Source organism: Melanerpes formicivorus, unplaced genomic scaffold (genome assembly GCF_026170545.1).
Source record: "Melanerpes formicivorus ecotype bairdi unplaced genomic scaffold, bMelFor1.0.p_v2 SCAF_36, whole genome shotgun sequence".
Classification (NCBI taxonomy): domain Eukaryota; kingdom Metazoa; phylum Chordata; class Aves; order Piciformes; family Picidae; genus Melanerpes; species Melanerpes formicivorus.
In genome coordinates this window covers 314,436-327,258 of record NW_027142388.1, presented here as the reverse complement: position 1 = coordinate 327,258, position 12,823 = coordinate 314,436, and the positions used below count along the sequence as shown (strand labels likewise).

At 51.4% G+C, this 12,823-nt stretch overlaps 1 protein-coding gene across 1 annotated transcript; it reads right to left on the bottom strand.

Moving 5' to 3' along the window:
• Positions 1 to 1,249: 1,249 nt before the first annotated feature.
• MIF (macrophage migration inhibitory factor) lies at positions 1,250 to 3,554 on the bottom strand. Its single transcript, XM_068157104.1, has 3 exons — positions 3,353 to 3,554; positions 2,329 to 2,501; positions 1,250 to 1,513 (listed from the first exon to the last, which is right to left on the bottom strand). Exons 1-3 carry the CDS (start codon positions 3,458 to 3,460, stop codon positions 1,447 to 1,449), a joined length of 348 nt encoding a protein of 115 aa, XP_068013205.1. The 5' UTR covers positions 3,461 to 3,554; the 3' UTR covers positions 1,250 to 1,446.
• Positions 3,555 to 12,823: the final 9,269 nt, after the last annotated feature.

Below are 12,823 nucleotides of genomic sequence, written 5' to 3'. Positions count from 1 at the left end.
CACAGCATCCCTCCAGGGACACTCCAGCAGCCAGCACAGCGGCCTGCCACAGCACCGCTGCCCGCAGGACAGACCCCACAGCCCTGGAGGACCATCCGGGTGTGCAGGGAGCCTGCACAAGCAGCGGGGATGGCAGCGTTCCACCTCAGGGAGCCAAAGCACTCCCTCCACGCTCAGCCCCGCACAACTGGCACACGCCTAGAAGAAGGCCTCCTTCAAAGACCAGGCCCAAGGACTTCAACCACCCCATGCAGTGCTACAGGCTGGGGTCAGAGTGGCTGGGAGCAGCCAGGCAGAGAGGGACCTGGGGGTGCTGGTTGATAGCAGCTGAACATGAGCCAGCAGTGTGCCCAGGGGGCCAAGAGGGCCAATGGCATCCTGGCCTGCATCAGGAACAGTGTGGCCAGCAAGAGCAGGGAGCTCATCCTGCCCTGTGCTCAGCACTGCTGAGGCCACACCTTGAGTCCTGTGTCCAGTTCTGGGCTCCTCAGGTTAGGAAAGATGTTGAGTTGCTGGAAGGTGTCCAGAGAAGGGCAACAAAGCTGGGGAGGGGTTTGGAGCACAGCCCTGTGAGGAGAGGCTGAGGGAGCTGGGGTTGCTTAGCCTGGAGGAGGCTCAGGTCAGACCTCATTGCTCTCTACAGCTACCTGAAGGGAGGTTGTAGCCAGGTGGGGGTTGATCTCTTCTCCCAGGCAACCAGCACCAGAACAAGAGGACACAACCTCAAGCTGTGCCAGGGGAGGTTCAGGCTGCATATTAGGAAGAAGTTCTTCACAGAAAGAGTTATTTGCCATAGCAATGTGCTGCCCAGGGAGGTGGTGGAGTCAGCATCACTGGAGGTGTTTAGGAAGGAACTGGATGGGGCACTTGGTGCCATGGTTTAGTTGATCAGATGGTGCTGGGTGACAGGTTGGACTCAATGATCAAAAAGGTCTTTCCCAACCTGGTTAATTCTATTCATTGTGGAGCAGTCAGAAAAATACTGTAAGGCTGAGCCACAAGAAGCCCTGGAGGCACCTACAGCCTCTGGAGCTCAGCAAGGTAAAGAAAACCAAGCAACCCACCCATCCACTCTGGACTGCTGTCAGGTACTTGCCACTGAGTCCAAGTGCACAGTGAAAAACCATGTGTGAGCAACAGAGGCAAGCCCAAAGCGTTCCTTTGGTTTGCTTTAGTGATCAGAGTGAAGCTGCCAGGCTGCCAACTGCCCAGCTCCATCCCCAGCCTGCCCAAGCCCACACCAGACAGCTTACTTCTAAATCTTTATTCGTTTTCTACACAGAGAAAACAGAGGAATGTTGAAGCAGCAATATTTAAACACACTAGTAAAGAAGCCATCCATCTGTGACAGCGCACAAAATGCAGCCCAGGGCCATTTGTGCAGTGGTCTCTGCTAAGGGACAGCATGGGGCAGGTCCGGGAGCAGCATCTTCAGGGGGGAGAGCTCTACGCAAAGGTGGAGCCGTTCCAGCCCACGTTGGCAGCGTTCATGTCGAAGTAGTTGATGTACACCCTGCAGAAGAGGCACAGGAAGACACAGTGATCATCTTAGCTCATTTTTGTAAGTGAGACAGGACAGCAGCACAGGGGGCAGTGCTTCCCATTCCTCAGGAGGAAGGTCAAGCTGCATTTGTAGTGAAACCTAGCTAACCTCTCTGGTAGAGCCTCTCTCTGCACAGTCAATATTCCTCACACCTCCTGGAACTGCACTTGGCTTTGTTTTCTTTCTAAAACTAACAAGGTGTTCTTCAGCCAGGGTCTGTCCAGGCACCAGACAGTTGTTGGTTAGCAGCCTGTCAAGAATTTCCAGAGGCCAAACCCTTTTGTCTCCGAGCGCTGCAGCCCCTCACACATGTCCAGCAGCCAGCCTTATGAAACCCAAGCAGGCCCTCAGGGCCAGCTCTGTGCTTTGCCCTCCCAACCACAGCAGTCATGGCACCAGGCTCTTAACATCCTTCACTGCTGCTCCCTGACACTCTCCCCAGGCTCTGCAGCCTGGGAAGGAGCTGCTCAGAGCCTGCTGGTTCCTACTTCACCTTTTAGCTCCAACCTGTTTCTTATGCTTTCACCTGCCCATCACCAGAGGATGAGGCCTGACCTCAGAGGCAGAAGAGACACTGTAACTTGTCAGTGCTGCTCTTGAGAAAAGGAAGCCCTCTCAAGGGAAAGATGTAGGCATCAGCTCTTGGCCAGGTACAAAACCACTGCAAGTGGTCACTTTGTGTTTCATCACACACGTGGACCAACTCCTGGCTTCTTTAAAGAGACTTCTCAAAACAGTTTCCAAGGGCCAGACAAATAAAATTCAATACCCTGCCCCAGCCTCACCTGTCTGCAGATACATGCAAGTGCTTGGAGATCAGATCACACAGGAGCTTGGTGTAACTCTTGTTCTGCTGCCCCCCGATCTTGCCGATGCTGTAGAGGCTGCAGAGCGCACAGGGGTCGGTGGAGCCCCCGAAGGACATCATCTGATCAGGAATGATGTGCACAGCGATGTACTGCGGGAGAACAAAGGCTTACTGCGCAGCTCACCTCTCCTGATGCAAAGCTGCTTCAGCTACAGCTCTGTGCTGTGCCCCAGGGCAGGAGCAGGCTGCTTGCCAGGGCAGTCCCCTGTGCCCTCCCAGGTCTCTGGAGAAGCATTAAGGGCCCAAGGCAGCGCAGCTCACACAGGTGGCAGGGCAGTGCCTGCTGCAGGGATCCCCTCAGCCTGGCTCTTGGCTTCAGGAGCCAAGGTTGGCCTTGTGAGTACTTCTGCCTGCACCAGCATCGCTGCTCCACGGGGCAAAGAGCACACAGCTATGGATAACGGCCCTAAAATTGTATTTGGGTGCCAGAATTCACACCCTCACATCACCGACTGAGTCACCGGGCCTCTGGGAGTCCGCAGCTCTGCTTTATCAGGCTCAGGTTGCAGCGGTCCGGCCCAAGAGAGGCGATACCCGCCCCTGGGAAAAGCGGGAGGAAGCAGCCCGGACAGGTCAGAGTCTGCTACTTGGCTTTGCCAGAGGTTTGCCGGCCCCAGCCTCTTCCCCCGCGAGGAGCGGGGCCTCCGGCCACGTTGTGCCGCACAGGCTGCCCGCGGCGGCCGCGGCCCCGGCGCCCCTGGAGCCGGCGAGGGAACGGGCGCAGCCCCGGCCCCATCGTGCTGGCCTCCCCGCGGCCCCGGCCCCGCCGTGCTGGCCTCCCCGCGGCCCCTCCGGCCCTGGAGCCGGCGAGGGAACGGGCGCAGCCCCGGCCCCGCCGTGCTGGCCTCCCCGCGGCCCCGGCGCCCTTCCGCCGTACCCCGCGCCCACGCTCGGCAGGCTCCCGCCGGGCCGCGGCCCCCCGCCCCGCCGCCCGCCCTCACCTGCGCGGGCTTGCCGGTGGCCTTGGCCAGCTGCTGGGTGAGGTCGCCCAGCAGGCTTTCGGGCACGGCGTCCTTGCAGACATTGGTGTGAATGGCGAACATGGGCATGGCGGCGGCGCTGGGGGGCGGCGGGGCCGGCGGCGGAAGCGGAGCGGTGCGGCCGGGCTCGGCTGGCGGCGGCGGCGGAATGGAGGAGGGCGGCGACGGCGATGCTTTTAGCGCACGGGGCTTAAAGGGGCCGCGCCCGGCGGGCAGCGTGCGGGGGGTGGGGCAGCGCCTCCCCACTCTGCAGCCCTTGCCTCAGTTACTCGCTGGTTCGCCTGCTGCCCGTGAGCGGCTTTGGAGGGTATGCTGTAGGTTCCCCCCTGGAATAGAGTCCTGCAGCAGTGAGCGGTGCAGGCATACCCTTTGGGTTCTCATGTCTTCCACTCCCAGGGGCTTTGGCAGGACCAGGGCCAAAGAGGGCGACGGGCCCTAGCTTGGCAGTTGTAGTATTAGCCCTGGCTAATAAATAATAAGTAAAGGCAACATATATATGCTTTGGGGATTTTAACTGCATTGCTTTAGCGCGATGCAAGCAGAAGCATCTGACCTGCTGGCATGTTAATCATTCTCTAACGTTTTTTTGGTTACATTCAAAGTGAGGTGCCTCAGCATCCTCGTATCCACGTGGTATTTTTCTATCAGAAACGGCAGAAGTGACCTTTTTTGCTTAGCACGGAAACGGTGCGTGTCTATTCGGAGGTGAGAGGCAGCCGGAGAGATGAGCCGTGTGTTGTGTGATGGGATGCACGTAGGCTGCAGAGGGCACAAGTCCCCACCCTGCCCTGACTTGAAATGACTCACAGGAAGGCTAAAGAGAATCAGGCCCAGAGCCCGCTCCATCCAGACATTTTACACACAGAAACGGAGCACTTGCCGGTTTAACAAAGTCCCAGCACTGCTGTACATGCATGTTACACGTGTGAACACGCAGAGCCTTGAATGAAGTAATAAGGGATGGGTGTATGGGGATGGTTTGAAGTGGCACAGGCTGTCTCATTGGGAACCAGCAGGACTGCAGCACGGGGTTGTGTCCTATTAACAGTGCTGTTAAGAATTAACATAGTCATCCCTCTGCCGTACCACTTATTCCTCCCACCCCCTGCAAACAACAGAGACTGCTGGGGCTCTAGGAACAGACAGAGGCAGCATTCTTGGAGAGGGCAGCTCTATGAAGAGGGCAGAAGAAGGCAGACTGATTTCTAGAGAAGGGAGGTGCCTCCCTGTCAAAGGTTCTGCTGTTCTAGGGGCTTTGCAGCCATTCACTGCAAGCTGAAAGATTCTCTACCTTGTATCTCCCTTTCTCAATCAGGCAGCTCCATAAGGCTGTAGGTGGAGTGACCAATCTCTAGTAAGATATTCTGGATCCAGATGAACAGTAATGTGTTGCTTTATTTGGCTCTGCTGCTTTGATTCACTATTGCAGCTTTTATGTTTGCAGGTGGCTGGTTTTGGTTGGAGATTGAGGAGCAGGCTTGTGTGCAAAGGCTGTGGCTGAAAAGTGAAGCTGTGATAGGGACAAAACAGAGCTCAGAAGAGGGGTGAGATGAGCTTGCTCTTCCCTCCCCCCAAAAGTTACAATAGACCTATTTTCAGAGATTCAAGAAACAGATCTGTACTCAGTCTTTCTATTTTAGTTCAGAAGCAAATATTCTTATTTGACCTGGGGCCTGAATAATAAATATATGGAAATCTTCCTTTTGTAAGTAATTCATTACTTTGGCCTCTGGGAATGGCTCACTGTGCCTCTGCCTCATTTTGAGCTGTGCTCTAATCTTCACTGTCACTGCAAATTGTTCAATGGATGAAAAGGGGAGGGCAGAACAATGAGCAGTGGGTTTTTCCACTTACTCCTCTCCTCTCCTCTGCCTATCCTAACCCCTGGGCAATCTTATAGCACAGGTTTCTCAGCTAAGCAGCTAGAGGTCCATGTAGTGCTAGATCCAAGATGACCTGGACTGCAATCCATCCCTTTTAAATCAGGAGCAATCATGTCTTTCCTCCTTTTGTCTCTATGCCACACTGATAGCCACATCTGCTGGCTTCAATGTATTTTGAAATCAGGTCAAGACAGTTCTGCTTAAATTCAGCCAGGCTGTTGATCATGAGCAGGACAAAGGCAGATCCAAATGAAGTGTTCATCTGCACACAAAAGACTAAACTGCTTAAAAACATATATAAAAAGAGCTTCTGTGAAGAATATTTGGAGAAGGCACCTTGCATTTCAACCTCAGGACCTTCCAGAATAACAAGAGGGTCCCAATACTGAGGCTTCTGCTGGGTTTTTGCATTTGTTCAAGCAGCAGGCACAATGCTAAGGCAGCGCTGGGGAGCAGGGGCTGGGGCACCACTACAAGCACAGGTAACGTGACTGGAACTGCAGTACTCAAAACCCGCAGTGAGGCTTCAGGAAAGAGCTGTTGCCACCCAAGGGCACCCCAAGCAAAGGTGGTGTTGTTCCAGCCCACATTGCCAGCACTGACCTCAAAGATGCTGACACAGATTCTGAAAGGGGAGGCAGACACTGCTGGCTGCTGAAAGCAGAGTGCTGCAGGCTGGCCAGGGCATTCCTGCTGCAGGACACAGTGCCCCAGGGCTTTACACTTCTTAGGCCTCACATTCTCTTCCCTCTGCCCACCCCCACACTTTTAATGCTTTGCTCCCATGCATTCTGGAGTTCCTAGTGTTTTCTCCTTCTTGGTTTAAGGAGATCTCAGGATGCTGTATTTTATTTTTGAAGGTCTCTTCCAACCTGGTCCGGTCCGGTCCTGTCCTATTCTATTCTATTCTATTCTATTCTATTCTATTCTATTCTATTCTATTCTATTCTATTCTATTCTATTCTATTCTATTCTATTCTATTCTATTCTATTCTATTCTATTCTATTCTATTCTATTCTATTCTATTCGTTTTAAGCCTTATTAAGCATTTTGGAAGGGTTTTGGACAGGAATGGTTGGGTACCAGGGTGGGGACACTGGTGCTACACTGGCTTTGCACCGGGCAGGACGCTCTGTCAGGACATGGGCACTGATTCAGCCACTCAGTCACAGAGAGGACCACTGCAGATTTGTTCTGCTCCTTGTCCTCATTGTTCTTGTTGTCATACACATGTTGTTATCCTCCTTATCCTCCTCCTCATCCTCTGCCTCAATGCTGCACTTCAACTGCTCCAGCTTGTTCTCCAGGGTATTCTCCTCCACGCTCTCATCTGGGGGCTTCTATTTACAGTCATTTCTGCAGCAGATTGGTGATAGGTTGGACTCGATGATCCTCGAGGTCTCTTCCAGCCTTGGTTATACTGTGATACCTTCAGGAAAAAAGGACTAGAAATGCTCTTATGTAAGTGGGAGCTTTTGGTAATAGACCCCCACATGTGCCCCACAGGCAGCAGGGAAGTGTTGGTACACTCAGGCCATCAATTTGGTAACATCAGACAGTCCTGTCTGTACCTGGGCTTTTGCACATGTGAGATCTGTGTGCACATGCAGTGCCTAAGCCCCCTTCATTTTCACTAAGAGGTATTTTACAGCTTCTGGGCATTGGCTTTGCAGCTCATGCAATTGCTCCTTCCTGCCTCTTATTGGAGACTTGCTCTACTGACTTGGCATTTAGCCTCTTTAAGAACAGCAGAGAACAAGTTGGGATGGATGGTTTTAACAGTCTGTGGAAAGTCATATCAGACAAGTTGCTGTGTGAGCCCACCTGTCAGGGTATTTTCAACTGTTTGTTCAGCAGGTCACTACTCAGAGGTGCTTTTCACCACTACCAAAACACAAATACTTTCACTTTGTTCAGAAGTTACCCTGTGTCAGACATCCATCTCCCCAAGTGGCATGGTTTACTTGACAACTCCACTTGTTAAGTACCTTGGACCAGGCAGGCTCATCTACAGTGGCTTTGCAGGACAGATTGCTCTGAAGATGTAACTGTTACAGAGATGTTACATCACACCTCCACCTATGCTGATCAGGCTGAGCTGAGATGAAAGAAGTCTCCAACCAGACCACCAATTTGCTCCTGAATCATCAAAACTGGTTCAATGGGCTGGCCCCTGGCATCATGGATTGCATTGTAAAAGTGGTTGAGACTCATAGGGTGGGGAAGATGGTTTATGTGGGCTGTATTACATGGACAGCCACCACTGAAGGACTTGGGCTATGCCTGTCCCTGATGCCCAGGGCTGGCTTGGGACACCAGGCCATGACAGATGCCTTCCTGCATGACCTGCTCTAGGTGATGCTGCTCTGGCAGGGGGGTTGGACCAGATGATCTTTGGACATCCCTTCCAATCCCTGACATTCTGTGGTTCTGTGATTGCTGCTGCCCTACGTTCCAGAGAGATTTTTCACCTCACTGGCTCCTGCTGCAGTTTTCCCTGCTGAGGTAAATGGGAACTGACACAGCACAGGACTAAATCAACATCCCCCTCATTAAACAAAATACAGCCTAATCCTATCTTTGTTCTTCATAGCAGGGAAAATGGAAGAAAGTATCTATGTTAATATTAATGACCAGCCTGCAATTTTGCCTGCTGCTAATACACAGTGTCAGATCCACACACTGGGGAATCCAGGGATCAGTTCCTCTGGCATCCATCTGGCCTCTGTTCTGTTCTTCCCCACGTTTATTAGCAGCGCATCATTGGAACTCAGCAGCGATTAACCCTCTTGGTAAAAGAGTACTGGGAGCTGTCTGGCTAATTCAGCTTGGCTGTCATTTACAGCTTGTTTGGGTGCAACCTGGATCACACCACCACTCTACAGGATAAGCCAAGGAGACCCTCCTGAGGTACCACCTGCTTGTCCTCTGGCTGGATGCTCTCTGCTCTCAACTGTATGCCCCGTGTAGGTACAGATAGGTCTTTCCCATCTACCCTAGAAGCACTTTATTTAAAATAAACAAACAAACACTAAGCAGAAGCATTAACCAGCATTATTTACTTCTCAGAGCAGTTTGAAGAACTTTTGCAGTAGAAACAACAACCAACTTGGTTAAAAATAAAAATCAGGGTTGGTTTTTTTCCAAATAGCACTGTTTCCTCTGAGAGGAAAGCTCTGCATTCCAGCCCACCCTAATCCTTTCCTTCTTTCTGTGTCATCACTAAGAGTCTCTCCCCTTCCTATTACCTCCTTTATCACGAAGAGCTTGCATGTCCTCTTCAAAAAAAAAAAGAATCTCTTTGTTATTCCCTGTATACTTCTCAGTCCCATTACATATCCCTTCCACATGGCTGCACAAACCTGTTCCAACTGCATCCCAGCCCTGGCCTCCAGCTTTATATTCAGGAGTTGTTATGCAAGACTTACCAGCTGACACCCCCACCTCTTCAACAGCAAGTGCTTGTTTGCTAGGCTGAGCAAAAATGTTGGGGTTTTGGGGTTGGGTTTTGCTTGTTTGTTTTGGTTTGGGCTTTTTGCTTTGCTTTTGGGTTTGTTTTGCTTTATTTAGCTTTCTTTTAAGCTGGACAGAACACATCAGCTTTTGCATAAGAATCTCATTGTTTTGCTGCATCTGGTGATCTCCTGATCACCTGATCTCCTTCTGTGATCAGGTGACCCATCTGGTGGATGTGGGGAGGCCTCTGGATGTAGTCTACCTGGACTTCAGCAGGGCCTTTGACACCATCCCCCACAGCAAACTGCTGACTAAGCTGTCAGCTCATGGCTTGGACTGCAACACTCTGTGCTGGGTTAGGAACTGGCTGGAGGCTGAGCTCAGAGAGTGGTGGTGAACGGTGCCACAGCCAGCTGGCAGCCAGGCACTAGTGGCGTCCCCCAGGGATCAGTGCTGGGCCCCATCCTCTTTAACATCTTCATTGATGATCTGGATGAGGGGGTCGAGTCAGTCATCAGCAAGTTTGCAGATGACACCAAGTTGGGAGCAGATGTTAGTCAGTTAGAGGGTGGAAAGGCTCTGCAGAGGGACCTTGACCGACTGGTCAGATGGGCAGAGTCCAACGGGATGGCATTCAACAAGTCCAAGTGCCAGGTGCTGCACTTTGGCCATGGCAATCCCATGCAGAGCTACAGGCTGGGGTTGGAGTGGCTGAGAGCTCCCAAACAGAGAGGGACCTGGGGGTGCTGATTGACAGCGGCCTGAATATGAGCCAGCAGTGTGCCCAGGTGGCCAAGAAGGCCAATGGCATCCTGGCCTGCATTAGGAATAGTGTGGCCAGCAGGAGCAGGGAAGTCATTGTGCCCCTGTACTCTGCATTGGTTAGGCCACACCTTGAGTCCTGTGTCCAGTTCTGGGTCCCTCAGTTTAAGAAGGACATTGAGAGACTTGAAGGTGTCCAGAGAAGGGCAACAAGGCTGGGGAGAGGCCTTGAGCACAGCCCTGTGAGGAGAGGCTGAGGGAGCTGGGATTGTTTAGCCTGGAGAAGAGGAGGCTCAGGGGTGACCTCATTGCCCTCTACAACTACCTGAAAGGTGGTTGTAGCTGGGAAGGGGTTGGTCTCTTCTCCCAGGCAACCAGCAGCAGAACAAGGGGACACAGTCTCAAGCTGTGCCAGGGGAGGTTTAGACTCGAGGTGAGGAGAAAGTTCTTCACCGAGCGAGTCGTTCGTCATTGGAATGTGCTGCCCAGGGAGGTGGTGGAGTCACCGTCCCTGGAGGCGTTCAAGAGGGGATTGGACGTGGCACTTGGTGCCATGGTCTAGTCATGGGGTCTGTGTTGATAGGTTGGACTCGATGATCCTCAAGGTCTCTTCCAACCTTAGTGATACTGTGATACTGTGATACTGTGATGGTGCAGAAGTAGTCTTACTCCCACTGACAGCTAAACCTGCTTTCTGTGGAGACAGGGCTTATACAAGCCTGAAACATGCTTCTGACTGTTCCCCAAAATAACTAACTTTGGTCAGCTTTTGCAGAGATTGATTTCTTAGATATTTAATGAAACTGTTTGATGTTTGTTGAAGGTGCTGATGGGGACAGAAGAAAATGTTTGGTGATGTCTCTGTGCTGAAGCCAATGGGTGTGTTTATGCCCAGGAGTTTCTGTGATTTAAGGATTTTTCTATTAACTCCAGTCCCCAGCCCATGGAAAAGGTGGAGATCTTTCTGCAGCTTGCCCTAAAAGCTTACATTGCAGCAGTGTAATCCAGAAATAAAGTCTGATTGCACAAACAGAATTTTCAGGGCATGTTTCATGTGAAAGCCTTAAACCAAAACTCAATGACAGCTCCATCTATGAGGAGAGGAACTGCTGTGTGTGGTATTGATGAGTCCTCACTGAGTTGTTAAAATCATAGAATGGTTTGGGTTGGAAGAGGCCTCCAAAGATCATCCAGTCCAACCTCCCTGCAGTCAGCAGGGACATCCTCCACTAGAGCAGGTTGTTCAGAGCCTTCTTGAGCCTGATCTTGAACGTCTCCAAGGATGGGGGCATAACTAGCTCCCTGGACAACCTGTTGCAGTGTTCCACCACCCTCATAGTGCAGAACTTGTTCCTCACATCCAATCTAAATCTGCTCTTCTTTCATTTCAAACCATTGCCCCTCATCCTATCCCTACAGGGTTTTGCAAACAGTCCCTCTGAAGCCTTTTTGTAGCTCCCTTCAGGTACTGGCAGGCTGCAGTTAGGTCTGCCTGGAGCCTTCTCTTCTCCAGGCTGGACAACCCCAGCTCCCTCAGCCTGTCCTTGTAGCAGAGGTGCTCCAGCCCCCAATAATTTTCATTGCCCTCCTATGGACCCCCTCCATCAGGTCCATGTCCTTCTTGTGTTGAGGGCTCCAGGGCTGGATGAGGTCTTACCAGGTAGCATGGTCCAAAACATTTAGTCACAAATCATACTGGCCTTGTTAGTGGTTGCCTGGAAAAGCTTAGGCTGCATTTCCAATGAACTTCACAACCTGTTTTTTCTGCTGGGTACAAGAACCACTCATTTTTTGCAGCTTGCTTACATAACAAGAAAAACATTTCCAGACCAAACTCTTTCTTCTCTGAAAACATCTGATGTAATTCCCAGAAGCTTGATGTGCCAGGCTGGAAATCAGATGCTTAGACACCACAGATGCTCTTGGGAATGCACCTTATTCTATAGCAACCATTTTGTTTCTTCTGCATGCAATAATAGCTGTGTGGGGTAGGGCCTGCAGTTACTTGGATGTTCTCCACTGACATTTGCATCACATCTCCAGAATGATTGCTGCACTGTACAATTGCACTTTCAATATTTTTTTCTGCTACCCTGGCTGGACCTCTTTTTCATAATTATTTCATAAGGCTCTTCTCAGTGATGTGCAAGGGGCACAGGAGCAGAGGAGGTTCCACATGAACACATGGGAAAACTTTTTCACTGGGAGGGTGACAGAGCCCTGGAGCAGGCTGCCCAGAGAGGTTGTGGAGCCTCCTTTTCTGGAGCCTTTCCAGCCCTACCTGGACATAGTATCATAGTATCAGTCAGGGTTGGATGGGACCACAAGGATCATCTAATTCCAACCCCCCTGCCATGGGCAGGGACACCCCACACTACATCAGCCTGGCCAGAGCCTCGTCCAGCCTGGGCTTAAACACCTCCAGGGACAGGGCCCCAACTACCTCCCTGGACAACCCATTCCAGGGTCTCACCACTCTCATGGGGAAGAACCTCCTCCTCACATCCAGCCTGAATCTCCCCACCTCCAGCTTCATTCCATTCCCCCTAGTCCTATCACTACCTGAGATCCTGAGCAGTCCCTCCCCAGCCTTCCTGTAGGCCCCCTTCAAATACTGGAAGGCCACAATTAGGTCACCTGGGAGCCTTCTCTTCTCCAGACTGAACAGCCCCAACTCCTTCAGTCTGTCCTCATAGGAGAGGTGCTCCAGCCCTCTGATCATCCTCCTGGCCCTTCTCTGGACACCTTCCAGCACCTCCATATCCCTCTTGTAATAGGGGCACCAGAACTGGAGGCAGTACTCCAAGTGGGGCCTCACCAGAGCTGAGTAGAGGGGGAGGATCACCTCCCTTGACTTGCTGGCCACACTTCACATGTTCCTGTGTGACCTGCTCTAGGTGATCCTGCTCTGGCAGGGGGGTTGAACTGGGTGATCTTTGGAGGTCCCTTGCAACCCCTAACATTCTGTGATTCTGTGACTCACTGCTCAGGTCACCTCAAAACACATCTCTGACTTTTCCTCTATCAGCCTGCTAGGTGCATATTTCAGACTTCAGTGTTTCCTCAACCTCATGACTGAGGATCATTTAACCTTCTTAATCTTCCCTTCCCTTGGTTTGTCTTTTTAAGTGATTTCATCTAGATGAGCATAAAAGGGGGGTTTTGAGAGAAAACAAAATTATATATCTTAAAACCAAGTGGTGAAATTTCCTGTAGAAGCCTTTAGATATCATCCAGAACTGAAACTGTGGCATAATGGAATTTGTATCTGTGTTTAAAAACATGATAAGAAATGAAAGGAGTAAGAGACAGAAGAGCTTGCAGTCTGGA